Below are 19,821 nucleotides of genomic sequence, written 5' to 3'. Positions count from 1 at the left end.
TCTTTTAATATGCAAGTATTATTCTGAAGAAAGACTGCGTTATTTTCCTCATGTCTAAAACCGAATTCCAAATATATTTATATTCAAAAGCTTGTTATCCTCAGCGTCCAGGGAATCATTCTTAAATGCATGCAAATACATATATACTGCTTACAAAAAGAGACAGGCTTTGTTAAACGCCTAATTGTTCTACGTCATGTTCCAATATATTCTGATTGTATATGTGTTATATGTATATGGGCCGGTGGCCTTCATGCATAATAAAGATCTATGACTATGACTATGAGACGTACCGGGAAGTGATTCTCTTGTTTGAGTAGATGTAGTCTGTGGGTGAGAAAAGGTTAGGGGAATCCGTTTTCACCCATGTCAAATTTGTCTGACAGCTAACGGATACAGTAACTACTCTAGATGTTGTTTGAGGCGTTCTTCTGGCAACGGAAGTATAGCTTTCTGTTTGTTCTAAGCTTAGTACGTTGTGTGTGTGCTGATGTTTTGTGTGAACTTTAATTTACTTATTGCTGTTTCCAAGCAGGACAGTCTTTAGAACAAAGTGGCTGATTCCCTGAGCAGTTGGTGCATTTTTTGACAGAACTGTCACAGACACTGTACAGGAACTTACGCTATGGCCACATTTTTGGCATTGAAGCACCTGAGAGGATTCGGAAAGTTTATGTCAACATTTGCAATAGCCGGCCTTAAGTGATCTTGGAGCAGAAGGTAGGGAAAAGGAAAACAGATAAATGTTTTTGAACAGTTTCATTATTTTTACGAGTTGAAAAAACATTTCATGTAGAGACAATATCATTTCAGAGACAATATGTAATCCCGACAGGTCAACGAGTAATCTAAAACGGTCCCATACGATTTCCTTACTCGTGTTGAGTGTTTCTATATGCTGTGATGGTGACAGGAATGCCGACAAACTTCTTAGTGTTCAGCAAGCTGGTTGATTGTTGCCTTTTGGTACACACAAAGGACAGTGCACCAGAACGTAATCTTTTGATATTCCTTACATCCCCAGCAATGCCTTGGATACCCTTCGACACAGCAAAATGGTTAAATTCTAACGAACAATCTTCAGTCTCAACAACTACAAAACGTGGCCAATAATCGATAGGTTTGGAGAGTCTAAGGTCAGTATCAGTAGGATCTTCCTCAAGCAGACATTTTGCGTTTTATGGGGTTTTTCATACGCCATGGTTATTTTTTAAAATTTCATCATCCGAGCTCCCCACCCACCACGGAGTATCACAGGGACAATGCTACAGCAAGCGACTCTCCCACATCAATACTGTTTCGGCGGTAACCACTCTTGTATAACTACCGTCTCATTTTCAGCTCAAAAGAATTATTACTTATTCATACGACATGAAAACAAAACTTACTTCGCCTTTTAACTTTGGGAAAGTTGCAAGGGTTCGCATCGTCCAATGACTTGCATCCTTGTCAGATAGATGGCACGCTAGCCTGTCAATGTCGTATGCAAAGCTCACACACGACCCTGCTTGGTTGCACTTAAGGTTACATAGCTTGATTCCAATACCATGCACTACTTTCTGTTCTGCCGACTGTCCTTGATTGGTGAACATGTGGATGAGTAGCAGAACAGGTAGCGCCATACTCTCAACTCTTGAGTAGACGTGTATGTCTCAGAATATATCAGTGTTTAAGTCAGTTGGAGATTGATGTTGCCGTCGCTCTTGATGTAGCTCTGGAGAAATTGACCACTTTCTGCCAAAATATTACAGTTGCCTGCGAGACATTAGCAACAGTACAAGCTTCAATTGATCTCGACGTCGTCTCCATAGTTTATACCCCATTAACTGGGAAAGGTAATATTTCTACCTCTTGCAATATGAATATGTGTTCATTAATTATCCATCGATCTACCCAAAAGAATGGATCCTCAAGACCCCAGTATTGGTCGTAGAAAGCGACAAAACTGGGCAACCTTATTGCGTTGGATGCCCACCACAGAACTTTAAGCCTGATTTCACCAAGATGGCTGGTAGAATGGGCCCGGGTCTATCAAACGGCTCATCCCGCCAAGCCCTAATAAGTATTAATAAGTATTATGCACATTTTTTCATTTTTCCAAACTTTTTCCGTGCAGAAGCTCCACGGTGAGCATGTGACGTGAAGGCTAAATCTTATTCGATATGGACACCACTGTCCTGTAGCACAAGGCATTGAAGAAACATTGGAGGTCAAAAAGGGTAAAACGTTCGATCTGGATATTTGCTCATAAAATATGCAAAAAAAAAACCAACAAAAAAAACCCCAGACCAATCTTAAATTTTACTTTCCAACAAGTCATTTACCAACGTTAACCAGGAGGAAATGCATAGTCTGGGATGTTGGACGATGCCTGTCAGATATGAACTTGACGGACATTGTTACAGAACGTCTCTCATAAGTGTTGCTGATGTAAAACGATTCTCTCCAAGAAAAGACCATAGAAGTCACGAAGACGAACACGTATTTATTCACAGTTGGTGTCCCAACATAGCCGGACTCACACAAAGCAGTCTGCTGCAATTTAAGGGTCAACCCTTTATACCAAATCCCTCTAGATGCTGTCGTCATAAGTATGGTCATGGCTCAAAGTCATGTCGCAATCCAGTTGCATTTCATAGATGTTGTTGAATATGTGATAATAATAGATATGTGAGTAATTGTCTTCTTGTTTCCACCATCCCTCATCTACAGATAAGGCTGTTCTCGCTCAAGAAAAAACTACAGTTACAGCTTCTTAAATAATTTCATTTATTTCAGGAGGTTGCGAGATCGACCAAATGTGGTCTTGTTCTTATACTACATGCTGTTTTTAATGTTAATCGGCTGTTTGTCACAACATATCATGTATATAAAGCTTCTCACTGTTTGGTTGTATTCACAGTTGGCTTGATAACGGTGTAAGAATCTACATTGAAACGTCGCTGAACGTAATAAACAGGAAGTTGTAATCCATACAGTTGTATGCTTCATTTTGTACTCATCAACGTCTAGAATATGTTTATTAAACAAGTAAAATATACTCCAAATGATTATATTTCAAGACTAAATGCACGAGTGCCTATGTCCAAAGTAAGGAACGTTCGGTACTTAAAAGGCGAGGGATCTAAGTCGAGCATCAATCCCAAGAAGAAGAAATGAACTCTATTAATTTTAATACAAATACTGGGGAAGATTTTAACGAAATATTATCAATTCATGAGCTCCATACTGCTCTTGTGGAATCTCATTATACTGCAACAGAAGCTGGTAATATCCCTTTCTTGACGCACTTACCAGAATTACGTTTGGAAATCCATTTAAACTTTTTACGTTTGAACGTCGGGCAATTATCTTCAGATTCCTCAAATTATCGACCCATTTCATAAACCAGCGGCAAAACCAGTTTGCAAAATCTTGGCCTGCTTGGTCAACAATAGATTAACAAGGCACTTAGGATCTAACAACGTAATTACAAATCGTCAGTGTGGATTTAGAAAATAAATGATACACCATCAGTTTAATTGTAGTCATTTGTGAGTGAATGAGTTACAATGTATCATCATATCAGCAATAATTCAGCCATATCGTGACGGGAACATTTAATTCTTATACATAGTAATATATGGTAAGTTATATACACCTGCCATCGAAGGGCGGTAAAACTGACTAGAATATCAGAATATCAAGAAATAAAACTAGCATATATACCGAAATTGGAACTTTAGATTAGGACAATGCAATATTAAAAGAGGATATAGATCATAAACAACTGAGGGTAGACCCCTCTCAAGGGACCACGGGGACTCACAGTACTTTGGCTACCTGTATGGACCTTAGCTGGATTTATACCATCTCTTCAACCATTGGCGATGGAACTAATAAAGTAACAGATATTCTACTATTTAAAAATGATTAGAGCTAAACAGGCTTTGTAAGTTTAGGGACTTAAGTACCCTCTCAGAAGGACAATATCTTTACAGTACTTTTAACCCAATTCGAGGATATAGCCACTGACAATCTAAGGCGTACTAATCTGTTAGTAAACTACCAATCATTAAAATACATCTATACACAGAATATATCAACCAGAATTCATCAAAGAAATCGATTCTTTAACAAACGCAATAATTAACTAAATAACGAACCGACAGTGGTGAAAAGATCGTTAACTTATACCTTGAAATACAGTTTGGTTCAAAATTATTGAGACTAGCTAAAGCATTTCACATTATTAAACGAGAACAAATCAGATAAAATTGAATGTATTGTGAAAGTGAACTGACCTTTTCATGTTGTGTAGGTAACAATTTAATATTTTATCAAGTCTCCTTGAGCTTCACGGCACAGTCTAAGACGGGTAGGCATACTTCCTATCAGAGAGGTTAGTGTCTCGTGAGTTATGCTGTCCCAGTATCGGACCACTTCTCTCTTCATGTCTTCAATTTTTGTCAACCCCTTTTGATTCACACATTCCTTCATCATCCCCCAAATGTTCTCAATGGGATTTAAGTCAGGACTTTATGCAGGAAATGGTAATGCAGTCACATTTTTCTCCTGAAACCACTGCTTGGCATGTTTTGCGGTGTGTTTAGGATCATTATCTTGCTGCAAAATCCAGTCATTTCCATAAAACACATGTGCACTTGGAAGGAGAAAATTATCTGATATGTTAGTGTAGCGTTGACTTGTCAGATTTCCCTCAAACACACACAGTGGGGTCGTTCCTAATAAGGATATCCCTCCCCATAGATGAAACTTTGGGCTGTATTTAGGTCGTCGATACAACGGTGCTGACGCAGACTTTGTCCATATTTTCACATTATTGGGATATACCCATATTGAGCTTTCATCAGTAAAAATCACATTTTCCCAGTCAAAGTTTTCATGTGCCAAACACCACTCAACACGCCTGTCTTTATGTTCTTGTTTCATGAGAGGAGAAGGAATTCCAGTCTTTTTCTCCCATCCAAGATCAATCAAATTTCTTCTAACTGTAGATTTTGATACAACTGTTGATCCCCTTTCTATCATTTCATACCTGATGTTGGAGATGCTTGCCCTTTGCTTTTTAGACGCTAAAATTCCCAGCCGGACGCGATCTGAGAAGTCCAATTTTCTGGGTCTCCCTGATCCTTTCTGGTGCCCAAAATCCTTTCCCTCTTTAAAAGTCTTCCTAATCCTATACACAGTAGAAAGAGGAGTTCTTGTTCTCTCTGCCAATGTATTTACACCATCCATTCCTTGATTACACAACTCAAAAATCAACCTTCTTTTATCTTCAGCAGACATTGTTGACAGTGCTGAGGAAAATGACGTCTGCTACAAATTCAGGGGAGGTAACTCTAACTGTACTATACTCAGTAGGCCAAGATGAGTTACCTCCCTTATACCATTACTTAGTTTTAAGTATCAGTGAATCAGTTGAGGTGTTAGGATAGCTCAAAGTAAGAAGAAAAATTCTCAATAATTATGAACCAGACTATATTTATCCCGTATGATGGAGAATACGCCTCACCGTGCCTCTCAGACAACTCAAGGCCTCATAAGGCCAGGATGGTCATGGAATTTCCTGGGCATCAGGTGTAGAGTAGCAGGAGTGCTCGCCTGACCTCAACCCAGTTAAGCCTGCCTGTGCCGGTTCCATTGGATCTACCAGGACTCCGTAGAGATCTAGCAGAGGAATGGAGTTCATCAAGCTGTGTTTCTGCACTTGATATTGTCATTTCGGGGGGGTCATTTGACCCTTTATTTATGACGATTAGTATATATATGGGGATATAATGGGGGTTATTAATGGAAAAACAATCTCTGTTGTAAAATCAAAGGCGAACATGTGGCAACATCGAGAGTGTGTCTTTGGAGTTTGAAACTCAAATGACACATGTATCAGGACCTGACAACAGCACCCAAGAACTTGCAAACTCAATCGGTAGCAACAGCAGTGGCCGAGGAAGACCTCTAGAATACAGTGTATGAAACTCCTAAACTAAAGATGGAAGCCCACATCAGCGAGAAACAATATTTGCTCCAAACCTCCAGAATGTATAGTATATGCGTTTCTAATCCTGAACGTTCAAACACTTTTCATAAATTTTATACTTGTTCAGTCACGTATTCATTGTTCTAACGTGCCTTAGGGACAAATATTAAATTAGCGCTGGAAGCGTGATTGCCCGTGCACAATATATCATGCAAATAATTGTGTTAAATGAGCGTATATTTACATTTCAGTACGCAAATAATAGGTAGATTCACTTTTACGTAATTTCATGGTTACTTCAATATTCAATATTGACATTCTCTGTGTCGCAAGACAGCATTGTCCCATTCTACGGACCTTCACAGTATATTTCATCCGTGAAGGTCCGGGTTAGAATATTGATCTTCAATAACCCATGTTTATCGTAAGAGGCGACTAAATGAATTGCACGATTCAAAACATGCAAAGGGTAAAACAAGGGGACAAGGCAAAGGTTATATTGGATCTTTTCTGGACTTTCTGGCGATACGAATAAATAAATAGGTATGTGCCACTAATGTGTTGACCGTTGGCTACCTTGACCCAGGCGCATAGCGGTGGTCCATTCGTCACTCAATATCAGGAGCGTTGCATTAATGATCTTTGTAACGGCTGTGGAATAATGCAATACTGCAATGCAAAGACCCCTCAAACTTGTTTCATCTTGATTTGTTTACTGAGATAATTTTAAAGCACAGGTTCAACATTAACAATGATGACAGCATACTGTACCATATATACGATGCGTTCGAGTTGCAAAAGCTGCAGTCACTGCAGCAAAAACATTCGCGTTAAAGTGCTGAAAAAATATTTATAAAACAATAATCACGGAAATAATATGCAGTTAAAATGTAAATCCGTGTTAAAACAATATAGAATTTCTACTCAAAGTAAGAGAGAAGCGGGGACGGCTTGAATGGATGTTTGCAAAGATATTACACCCTGTACAACCGACAGCACAGACGACACTCGATACAGCTACAAGACCCACCCAATACATGAACTATCAATAAAACAAAAACAAAAAATGTAAGAAAGTTTAACACAACTACAATTTATGAAGCATATGGGACAATTTGTGAAGGTGTTTGTATCATTTCATCCAAAGAAATTTACACAGCACCCAGCAGGGCATAGTGAAACACAAGAGTTCATTTCAATAACACCACACAAACGCCTATACTATCAGCACAGAGGTTTTGAACCTCTATCCCGGTGCGTTCATGGTGTCATTATGGTACAGTATTTATAAACCTATTCTTGAAAGTAAGTGGCGTAAATGCGTGTTCTGTTGTTTCAGTGAACAAAACAGTTGTTGTCATGACAAAGGCTTTCAAATCAACAGCATCACTTTGATCTCCTTTAGAACCCCAGGTCTCACGATTTGATCCCGCTAGACTTGCGTCTGTTCCCAGTCATGAATGAAGTTACAAAACATGTTTCTTTTCTCCTCAGAGATATTGTGTTTGTCATTTGGGGCGTTACAGGTTTTGCCCCAGCAACATCCAGTTTGTTTTAGTTTCTTACATAAATAATCACATTCGTATAACACAACAAAAGACGATGACGTCGTCAGACGCACTGTGGTTGCACATGCATGCAGGGGAATGCACATGAAAGCCTCTATTCTTCCTATCGCTGGTTCAGATGCAATTTGATGTTGTCAGCATTGACACCTCTCACCTCTCCATAAAAAAGAAGGAAAAAACAAAACAAGTATCAATCAACTCAGTGTTCAGTGCTCCGTAAACCAAAGACAAAATGCTCTACTTTTTTGTACTTTTTTGCAATGTTTAAATTTCAACTAGAACATTAATGGTTCGATGGTTCGAGCATCGATTATTTCACCTCACCAAATATGACAATGCCTTTTCCTTCAGCATAGGGGTTATGATCTGCTACGCTCTAGACGTCATCTTGGTAGGTTATCTCTAAACCTATCCCTTAAAGTAAGTACAAAATAAGAAGTGTGCTCTGTTACCATGACAATGGACTAGTTAATTGCCATGACCAGGTCCTTCAAACCCACTGTATCACTTTGATCTCTCTTGCAACCTTTCTTCTCCTGATCAGACTCGGACTGACGTGGGTCTTTGGACAAACACAAACATTATGTTGTCACAGTAAGTTGTGGTACTATATTATGGTCGTGCAAAACACTAAACACTGAACTCTAGAGAGAAAAGAGAAAAAATTAACAAACAATTTACAAACGATGTCAAAAGAAATGAACAGACTTCTATATATTGAACATATTATTGTACATAATTTGTTAAGGTGTACCTGAATGAGTATCTGGTTCCGCTTGAACTCGAAAGTAATTGATTATTGCCGATTTCATTTATTCTGTCTAAGGTTCAATGTAAAGACTATGTCCCATCATTTGATATTTATTTGCAAGTACGTTTCAGCTACGGTGTCAAAAACAGTAAAGATTTCCAAACACGGGGAGGCCTGAACAATTGCATTTCTTAAAATCATGCTATAAAGTCTTTCAACATTTCATACAAACAACAACGTTGTAAGCAAGAAATGAAATTGCGAAAAAGCATGCAAACTATTCCAATTAATTCCCTTTAGAATATATTTGAATTGTCAGTTCAGAACAAACGTCAGCTCAGTTACCATAGGCACTCCCGCTGGAAGAAGTCAACGTCTGCTCTGTCCGTTTTACGATTATATGGGCGAGATGCAAACCATGTGACTTTATTCAGGTAACAGATTTTCTGATGAAGGTCAAAGTCGGCCGACTGGCAGATGGTGTTGCTGATGCAGAACGCAGGGCAGGATTCGTAAGTTGACCGGCGTTGGACTTGGATGTCGTAGCCGGCGACATATGAGGACTTGTACACGGTAACGTGTTTGGTGAAGGTGAAACATTCTAAAAGGTATTTAAAAAACGACATAGTGAGTGATAAGTGGCATTGTAATGATCAACGCAAGGCCACAGTTCAAGGTAAATAAAGTCATTGCATAATTTGATGTTATGCCACATTTCAATGCAATAAGACAAAATAAGAAGTCCGATATGCCGCCCTGCCTACACGATGTGAAAACCAACATTACTGAATGTGTCAATGTGTTCAGCGTATAAATCAATATAACACTCTCCCCACATTTGTGATATATAATGTGAATAAAAAGTCCCACCCAGTATATTTTGCCCATGTAGGTTGTCTCACAGGGAATCGTTGAAAAACGAACAAAAAAAAAACACCATTAAAAATAGAATTTGGTATAGTACTTTGGGTTTAAAAACATAACCATTATGGTACTTGTCTTTTGCTGTAAACAGGATGCATGCTCCTTAAAAAGGTTACCTTCTTTTGAAGTTTAAAGGTGTTGTATAAGCAAAATAGTTATTTTGCTTTATACGGCAGCGCCAACATATATTTAAACATATATACTTTAACTGTAAATCAAAAAAATTCTATCCAATTATTTTAGCTTAACATTTCCACAACTTTTCATCATAGGTTTGAAAGAGACTGGCGTTTATCTTTTATTCTCGGCACAGTTTTATCAAAAGAAAGATCATCGAGGCACTGGCCAGAACGTTCAGGCACCGGACAATGTCTGTAAAACGTAATTCCTAACATAATCAGTGGAACTAACAGCAACCAGTGCATTACATTATGTCACGTGGCATTATTTAATGCACTGTTCTGGTGGTTCCATGGAACCGTTGAATAGCAATCCTGCTGAATTATTGCGCAGGATACTGGCTTACAGAACATACTAGGTTGCACAGAATTGGGTACCGGTGACATTTATTAAAACCATGTGAATCATTACTGTACAAATGTGTATGACAAATTTAAGTTTAAACGTTGCTCCGATGACTGAATGCCTTTCTGGAGATTCCTATGTTGGAAATATATAATTGTTGCATTGCTGTTTCAGTCTCTCGCCCCACTATCCTGAGATAAGCATGTGAAATTGAACTATTACTTTACAGTCTTTCTAAGCACCTTCGTTCACATGCCTAGAAAGAACCTCTACGAAAACGATAAAACCGGGCGTGTTTCAATGTTCTTGTTCAGAACCTGATGGGGACTTCAGTTTTGAGTTTGAATGAGTGGCAAGGGTATGACTGGAGTGAACTAGCTCACATTGATACGCTCACTCATGTCCACATTCACGCACGAACACAGTCACCTAATCACAAATGAGCGATAAACCTCACAAACCGCGATATTCACACAGGATAAGTGTTCATTCAATGTACCTGTGAGGATGCGACAGACGTCTCCGTAGATCCCGTAACCCACGTCACATCTGCAGACTCTGTCTCTACAGTGGGAGTTGGAGAGAGATGCACAGTCCACGTCCAGTTCACAGTCTGACGCTACCTTGGCCAAAGCTGAAATTTAAGAAAAAGACATTTTTACACACAAGTTTTGACAAGCCGTCTATCTAGTTTAACGTTTACATGTTCGTATTAACTCGTTTGTGGAACATTTAGCGGTGTGAGATCGTTACATTGATATAAAGATAACATTTTAAACAACTGGCTGATACCATCCATATATGTACCTTTGATCCACCTAAGTTCAGTAAATAGCGAAAATCAGTCATTTTCAGACCCCAGGTAAACGGTTACGTGTCAACATTTTTCGCCAACAGAAACGGATTAGGGATTGGGGATCCTGGTCCTGAATCTAACTGTTTTGTTCAGATTCATGTTGCTACATATTTCTCTATATTTCTCTACATTTCTCTTTTACGTGACCAGGTAAAATTATTTATCAAAGGATCTAGTGGACTAAAAGACTTAATATCTAGGTCTGGAAGGGAGGTAAATTGGTGTGTGAGCACTGGCAGTATTTGAGATTCTGGGACTCGTTCCCTTCCTCTTAAAGTGAACATTCTTGTGGACCATGAAAATATGATTTTCCTTTTCTAGATGCTTTTCGAAAATTGATTCAGTCACATTTTGACGTCAACATTGAAAATTATGGCAGGTGCCTTACAGTCTTTTTTTGCCCAGCGTAATGGACTATGTGGTCATTGTCCCTCAATGCTACTCTTAGATCCAGTCCAGATTAGAATGCCGTTGTGGTAATTTATGTGATCTACCCTCTGTTGCTGGCGATCTATAGTCTGCTTTTATATTGTATTGTCCATATAATGATATCAGTTGTTCTTCTGTCCTTCGTCGACAGGTTATATTATATACATATGGTCCATGTTATTGTTAAACATCGCCACGATATGACTGAAATATTGCCAATGTGACGTTAAATATTACCTCACTCACTCAGAAGTGCTTTGGGTTTTTGTTGTAAAAATATTCTCTTCGCCGCATCTTATTGGAAACCCCACCCACTGTAATAATTGCAAAGTCAAAGTAACAAATGCCCAGGCTAATAATGACTCACTTTCGTGATAGTAGGACTAGTGGGTATGGCTGCGGTCAATCCAGTGTTCAACAGCATGAGCACCGTTCTGCCCATTTAGGAACCGATGACTTGTGTCAACCAAAATCATCAAGCCTGACCACCCGTTAGTCGCCTCTTACGACAAGCACGGTCGCCTTTTGGGCAAGCATGGGTAGATGAAGCCCTATGCTAACCCGGACCTTCACGGGTCTAACCTTTTATGGGTAGCATGGGTTGCTGAAGGCCTTTTCCGCCCTTTTCTATTATATTTTTATAATATGAACATTTCACCCAGCATATCATTGTGACATTGGAAGTAACACATTCACACATTCAACTTGCGTATTATGTCTAGTGGACATACTCAGTGCAGCTCAATTCCCATTATTGCTGAGCATCGTTGTACTACCAGTAGAATTCTGTCATGAGATTTTTAATATGGCATGATGCTGGAGCCGTGGACATTGACCCGTGTAGGAGTGAGTGGGTAAGTAAATCCAGTATATCACAGATATCTATTTTAACTTGAACTAAAAAGGCGATGTTAAAACAGGCTACAGATGGCATACAACTGAATTCCATCATGCTAGGGACTGCTGGGACTTACAATGCATTTACTTCATGCATGATCCCTAAGCTGGGTTAACAGTGTTCCAGGTAAGTTTCGCACAACAACTCAGTGGTAAATCCCAACCGCCCCACTCGGTGTCTTTCTTTATGTTCACCGATAGACCGATGATTTATTTATTTGCCTTGAACTGGACATACTACATATATCTATCTGATGTTGACAGATTCATTTAAATGATAAAAACTCCAATGAAGTTGAAAATATCTTGATCCCCTAAAACATTCGATTTATTTCATTACTTACGTTTGTTGGTTTGATAGAGCTGATAACCAGGTGCGTTCGTGGAGGCAACGCTGGATCCCTCAAACCGTTCCCGTAGAGCCACGCATACTGGTCCCATAGGACTGAAGTGGAAACTGACACAATATTTTTCCTTCAGACACTCGGACATACATTGAAGCCTGTTCAGATCTTTTACAGTCCACATTTCCGACTGGGAAATTTTCATGTTATTATAAATGTCAACTTTCTTTGCCGAAAATGCTTGATATGTTTCAGTTACAGCAAGAGTTGGCAAAACCAGAAGCAGAAACGTTCCTCTCATTATCGGCTGTTCTCTCAGCGGTTTCAACGGAGAAAATATCAAATATGTATTGAATCCTCAATGCATATCCTAAACACACTCGCAGTATTGATTATCAATGCTGAAAACTTACCGTCGCTTTCTCGCTGACTTTCCTTCCATACAGATGCAGCCCTATGCGTACCGTTCGAACAAAGGATGCTGCATATGACCCAAACAAAGATGTTTGAGCATTAATTCTCGTCTTTATTTCTATGAGGGCATTGTACCACACGTTCAATAGCACACTTTGAACTTACTTAACCTGAACTTAACCACCACCCATCCTGTGAGGCGAGGTACGGAATCATTAGACTTATGGTGTTTGGGTTTGTTCCCGTGTGGACCCGGGACAGAATGTGTCAACAGCACCCCATTGCTGGTCGTAAGAGGCGACCAAATTGGGCAACCTGTTTGCCGTGGGTGGAAGACAGGGTCCTGGTGGTTGAGGGCAGTTGGGCTTTTAACTGCGTTCCACTTGCCCAACACATCAGCTCGGCCTTTACTTCAACTGGACGGGTTGTTGAATTGACCCGATTCAACCAATCGCCTGGTCATGCCAAGCCATCTTTGCTGTATCCAAGGGTATTCAAGGTATTGTTGGGGATGTTAAAACATTAGACGCTTGCGTTCGGGTGCGCTGCTGGTTGAATGCGGGAAAAAAACAACAACAATCAGCAAACATCATGAACATTAAATCTTTCGTGGGCATTCCGGTCACGGTCTCTGCTCACAAAACCTTGAACACAAGTAAAGGTATCGTCAGAGACCGGGATCGATTATTTGATGATATGTCAGACCTTGAAATAGTGTCACAAATGAAAGATCAAGCTGTGTGTTATGTCCAGCGTTTTCCAACTCGAAAAAACAATGAAACAATCAAAACAAATACGTATCTGTTTACCTTTTCCTCTCCAAATGCGCCCAAATCAGTGAAGGCTCCAGGCTATTGTAACATTTAGGTTGACGCAAACATCCCCAACTCGTTAAGGTGTTTTACATGCCAGAAATATGGACACGGTGTGACTACTTGCAAATTGTCTGTTGTGTGCGCTCACTGTGGTCTCTAGTGAATTTAAAAAATGCACCAACTGCTCAGGCAACCATTCATCTTTTTCTAATCAGTGTCCTATTTCGAAAGAGCAAATGAAGAAAAACAAAATAAAATTTTCTCAAAATGTCTCTTTTTCTGAGGCAAAAAAGATGGTAAAGAGATATAATCTTCCAGAAGGTTATCCTACAGTAGCAAAAACATCATCTGAGTCCAGATCTAAAATAACAAAATCATCCACAAACTACTTTGACTTGGGTAAATTGCCACTCTCCACAGCTTGTGTACCAAGGTATATCATCTCAGACTTATGAATCACTTCCACGTACATCAAACTCTTCTTCTTATCACAAATCATCATCTCAGTCACATTCAACGTCTCCGTCGACAGCTGATAGTCAATAAACTGTTAAAAGTAAACCTAAGCCAAAGCCTGATGTTTCAAAGCAACAAAGTGGCAGAACCCCTAAAAAAAGAATTCAGTTGTTCGATAACATATGGGCCTCCTGAAGACATGGGCGTATCTGAAAACGTCCATTCTAGGGCACATAGTAAAGAGTGCGGGGTAGATCCCCAATAAATCCCCCCAAGATAGTTTATTCCAATAATATTGTACAATGGAACAGCAGGGGATTGAGGACTAATTCACATGAATTACCGCTATTAGTCCAAGATTTCACACCTTCACCGTTCTGCCTCCAAGAGACATATTTAAAACAAACAGATACATTTGACCTTCGTCATTTTATTGCATATTATTGTTTTTCACTTTCGAGTGATAGGGCCACTGGAGGATCATCCATTTTAGTCAGACAAAACGTTATCCATAGTTCTATTTCACTTATTACTACTAACAGGCTGTTGCAGTGAGAATTACTTTGCGTGTAGCGTTTACACTATGCTCTCTCTTTATCTCTCTGTCTTTAACGTTTGCCAAAACTGATCTTCAAGCCCTATATGACCAACTCCCGAAGCCCTGTATTATAATGGGAGATTTAAATAGGCACAACCCACTCTGGGGTAGTGTAACTACAAACGCTAACGGTAAATTGTTAGGGGACTATTGTTCTGACAATGATTTATGTATCTATAATGATGGTTCCAGCACATATTTACACCAGGGTGCAGTGACCTGTTCTGCTCTCGACTTGTCACTCGAATGAATTTGAATGTTCAGTCCACGATGACCTCTGTGGAAATGACCATTTTCCTACTATACCAAACATCTGTAACTCCCTCTGATGTCCCTCCATCATCAAGGCGGAATTGGGCTTTATATCAAACACTGTGTGAACTTCATGGCTGATGAGTGTATATCAAAGTCCTCATATCTGGAAACCATGATGGTTCAGTGATGAATGCCAACAAGCCAGGAAGGCAAGGGAAAAAGCAGAACATAATTTCCGTCGCCATCCTATGGTGCATAATTTAAATAAATTTAAAATTTTAAATGGTAATGCGCGGCGTACTTTTAAACAGAACAAACGCCAATCTTGGCAAAATTATGTATCCAAAATAAATTCTCGGACACCCATGTCCAAGGTATGGAACATGGTCCAGAAAATTAATGGTAAAGATACTAAATTTAGTGTCCATCATCTTAAACAAGGAGATCAATTACTTACAGATAAATCAGATATTGCAAATAAACTGGGTGAAACCCTCGCTAAACACTCTTCCTCTTCTAATTATGTACCTAAATTCCAGCAGTATCAAAAACAACAAGAAAAGAAAACTATTAATTTCAATTCAGATATTGGGAAAGATTCTAATAATTATCCCTACTGCTCTTAATCAAGCTCATGACACTGCTCTAGGAGCTGATAACATACATTATCAACCTCTGAAGCACTTACCAGAGTCCTGTTTAGAGACGCACTTATATATTTTTGATGATATTTACAGTTCGGGGAAATTTCCTTCTTCATGACGTGACGCTATAGTAGTACCAATACCTAAACCTGGACGTGATCATACGGATCCATCCCATTATCGTCCGATTCCATTAGCTAGCTCTGTTTGCAAGACCACGGGGCGCATGATAATCGACTTGTTTGCTACTTGGAAACAAATAACCTCATAACAGATATACAGTGTGATTTCCGTAAAAGGCAGAAGTACTTTCGATCACCTAGTGCGACTGGAATCATTTGCTAAAAACACACTAATTAATAAACAACACACTGTGTCTATCTTTTTTGATCTGGAAAAAGCATATGACACAACCTGGAAATATGGCATTTTAAGAGATTTACATAACTTCAACTTGCGGTGTCCGTGTGGGTTCTACCCTGTGTGATCATTAATAGATGGATGGTTTTAATATTTCTTGTGAAAAAAAATATGCATACTACTGAACGGCATCTACAGTTGTGTTTAAAGAAAATAGATAAATGGTATATTGAAAACGGCTTCAAAGTTTCTAAATCAAAAACCAATTGGATACTCTCCTGTCGTAAATACAAACCCCATAAAGACCCAGAACTATTTCTAAGTGGTACCCGAATCAAAGTGGTCAAGGACGCCAAGTTCTTTGGACTTGTTTTCGATTCACATTTGACCTTTTTGCCGCATATTAAATCCCTTAAAGTCAAATGCCTGGAAGCACTGTATTTATTAAAGGTTGTCTCTAATTCAAAATGGGGAGGGGATCAAATTACCCTTCTTACCCTTCACTAATATAGATCACTGGTCCGATCTAAACTTGATTACGTCTCCATCGTATATGGTGGAGGATGTCAAAGCAACCTAAAACTACTTGATCCTGTTCACCACTAAGGCCTAAGACTTTGTCTTGGGTCTTTTAGAACCTCTCCTATCGACAGCCTTTACGTGAAATCTGATCAGCATTCTGTCAACCAACGCCGTATAAAACTATCTTTACAATACAATACAAAATTAGCTTCTAATGAGTCTAATCCTGCATTTACGTGTGTCTTTAATCCTCTTTATAAGGATTTGTATAAAAAGGCCTTCCCTTGTTCCGCCTCTTGGGCCCTGAATTAAGCCATTTCTTGCTGCTTCTAGCATTGAACTGGAAATTATAGCTCCTTCCCGACTTCTTTCCTCTCCTCCTTGGCGATTGGTTAGGCTCCAAGGGGACCTAATATTAATTACATTTAAAAATCAGAAACTAATGAACTACAATATAAACAAGAGTATAATCATTTGAAACATAAATACAGCAATTATAAATCCTTATTTACAGATGGATCCAAGGACGGTGCCACAGTGACTGTGTTGAATTTTCCATCATAAGGGATAAGTATTTTACGGTAAAACCGTTAAGGGTCTTTTTAACGCAATGGGTGCTAATTTAATCATTGATTTTTTAAAGGAAATGGATTTCTTGGTTGAATTATGAATAATATGTACTGTAAAGAGATGCATTTTAATAATTGGTAGTAACTTGAATTGTTAGTGACTGTACCGTCAAAGGGGGTTGAAGTGTTGTAAAATTATTGTCCTCCTGAGGGGGTACCGTAAGTCCCAAAACATTCCATGTACATTTAGACTTTCCATTACTTTAATCGTTGTATATGTGTATTCTTAATTTGTGGTCCTATTATTCTAAATTGCTAACATCTGAAGGGACGGTGTAAATACATCTAGGGTCCATGCAGGAAGCTAAGGTACTGTAAGTCCCCATGATCCCTAGTATGGTGATCTACCTTCTGTTGTTGGCAATCTATAGCCTGTTTTTATATTGTATTGTCCGAATAGTGATATTAGTTTTAACTTTCCACGCTAGTTTTAATTCCATTTGTGATATTCTAGTTGTTTTACTGTCCTTCGTTGACAGGTTTCTATAGTAGACATATATTTCATTTCAGTATTAAATGTTCTCGTCACGATATGGCTGAGATATTGCCGATGTGACGTTAAATACTCACTCACTCACTCACTCACTCACTCACTCACTCACTCACTCACTCACTCACTCACTCACTCACTCACTCACTCACTCACTCACTCACTCACTCACTCACTCACTCACTCACTCACTCACTCACTCACTCACTCACTGGGTTTGTAGATTTAAAGGACTCGAGAGCAGTTCCCCGGGACTGATGTGGATTTTCTCATCGTTTTCCCATCGTATCTGGATGATGTCCTATTATTCTTGACTGGTTCGCGAACCTTGCAACACCACGCAAGAAGAAGCTGATAGCAGGAGGACGTATGCTCACATTGGTTAACAAAGAGGAAAAACAGCTTCTTACTGGATTGTTGGGTAGAATATGCCTTCAGCAACCCATGCTTGCCATAAAGGGCGACTCAGCTTGTCGTAAGAGGCGACTAACGGGATCGGGTGGTCTGACTCGCTGACTTGGTTGACATATGTCATCGGTTCCCAATTCGATCGATAGATCGATACTCATGTTGTCTGGTCCAGACTCGATTATTTACAGACCGCTGCCATATAGCTGGAATATTGCTGGGTGCGGCGTAAAACTAAACTCACTCTCTCACTCACCCTTACTGGATTTAGTAGGGAAATGTAGTCATCATAGAGACCCATAAAATATTCAGGTATTTTACAAACTGGCTTCAACATGTGTCCATCTAGTCTATCATGATGACAGTTCCAAAGTATTTGGAAATTACTTCCATCTTCCTGTCGTGATGTGTCAGGTTTATAGTCTTATCATGGTTAATGTATCACCATACTTTATTCAATCTGGGCGTTTTACGAATTTGTATAATAATTGTAATATCTCATTGAACCACTTTATCACGTATGTTCAGCTTTATGTATATATTGATTTTAAACTAAATTAGATGATCATCATAAATGATTTCTTGAATGTATTAATGTGTGCCGGTAAGAGGTTTACGGCGAGCGAAGGGTGATTATTTTAAGTCATATTCTTTGAATGATGTTTTTAATCACTGTCTTACTTCATTTAAATAGATTGAATAAATTGAAACGCTATATATTCTTTAGACATAGGTAGAATATGATTGTGACCTTTATTTTTTCAAGATTACTTGTGGATGCGTCCTTGACGGGGGATCAAGTGATGGAAACTTCTGTCACCGTTAGATCAGCCAATTTTGTTCACTGAATGTTCATAGCATCAGTCTTAATCGGCTACATTTTGATAAATGGTAGACATTGCGTAGATTGATTTTGTAAATCCATTTGGGAAACTGTGCAGGTAAAAAACGTATTTTAAGTCCTGACGGTACCAAGTATATATGGTCACATCAAAGACAGATTTCACCGATTTCGCCACTAAGTTGGGGGAACTAACAAACCAGCTGAATTCCATGCATCAAATGAACAGCGTGTGCAAAATCGCACATGTGGAGAGCTGCGCTTTGGTGTAAAGTTTTCATGACACACTTCTTTAAGAATTTGTTTTACAATACATCAGTTCATGTGTAAACAGTACGTTTTTTACAGTATGGACTATTTTGCAAAATTCATTTTTGAGCAGTAACACCAATAACACTCCAAACTTTTAATGGGAGGCGTATAAAGTATAACTAAAAAATATTACTACGGCGTTTTCAAACATGTCTCAGATAACATTTGCACAATCCCTCTGCCAACAAGGACAGTGTTATCAACACTACCATCATAATGTATGCTTACAAACAATTGATGCCTGTACGTATAGCCAATTATTAAAGAGTTCCGTCCGTACCCCCGTCGTTATAGAATATTTCCACATTCCCCGGTTTAATATTCCAACACTGAAATAGGTTCATTGATTGCTTTTTATACCTGTTCTAGTTAATCGAAAGTATATTTAGGGTCAAGTATGCATGTTGGGGTAGGGGTACGGAGCAACCCTTACCGCCAATTATTTGAGAACATTTCCAATATGTACTCGACTAAGTCACAACATTCTGCGTCGGGTTATTGATACAGGTGACATTGTTTCCTTTTTCACCCTAGCTCCCGTTAGTCCAGGATACTTCGCCATGGAAGAAAGTTCCGCGATGTGCGACTATATGATGTAGACCAGCGTGAGTGTTCATTAAGAAATATCACAGCATATTGACATGAATAGAAACAATTTCGTTTATGTTACAACTGATTTCCAAATTCAATTTCAAAATATTTATGTATAAATAGTTATTCGATAATAATCGCTTACAGACGTAAGCATTTGTTTCAATTAACCATTGAATGTCCTTCTTGACAAATATATTCGTCAGTCTGTT

The 19,821-nt window shown here is 39.0% G+C and overlaps 2 protein-coding genes across 2 annotated transcripts in view; one reads left to right on the top strand and one right to left on the bottom strand.

The window, feature by feature from the left end:
- The window catches only part of LOC137292078 (uncharacterized), a 365,314-nt gene that overhangs the window by 225,159 nt on the left and 120,334 nt on the right, over positions 1-19,821 (top strand). The window lies entirely within an intron of this gene.
- On the bottom strand, positions 8,428-12,575 carry LOC137279369 (uncharacterized). The gene is made up of 3 exons (XM_067811809.1): positions 12,275-12,575; positions 10,248-10,382; positions 8,428-8,900 (listed from the first exon to the last, which is right to left on the bottom strand). The coding sequence occupies exons 1-3, from the start codon at positions 12,573-12,575 to the stop codon at positions 8,641-8,643; spliced, it is 696 nt and encodes a 231-aa protein (XP_067667910.1). The 3' UTR covers positions 8,428-8,640.

Source organism: Haliotis asinina, chromosome 1, assembly GCF_037392515.1.
Source record: "Haliotis asinina isolate JCU_RB_2024 chromosome 1, JCU_Hal_asi_v2, whole genome shotgun sequence".
Classification (NCBI taxonomy): Eukaryota; Metazoa; Mollusca; class Gastropoda; order Lepetellida; family Haliotidae; genus Haliotis; species Haliotis asinina.
The sequence above is the reverse complement of the archived record's forward strand: the minus strand, read 5'-3'. Positions and strand labels throughout refer to the sequence as shown.

Coding starts and splice junctions, on each gene's coding strand:
- LOC137279369 (XM_067811809.1), bottom strand. CDS start 12,575: ATGAGAGGAACGTTTCTGCTTCTGGTTTTGCCAACTCTTGCTGTAACT. Junction 10,383..12,274: donor GCTCTATCAAACCAACAAAC/GTAAGTAATGAA, acceptor CTTAAATTTCAG/CTTTGGCCAAGGTAGCGTCA. Junction 8,901..10,247: donor CGTCTGTCGCATCCTCACAG/GTACATTGAATG, acceptor AATACCTTTTAG/AATGTTTCACCTTCACCAAA.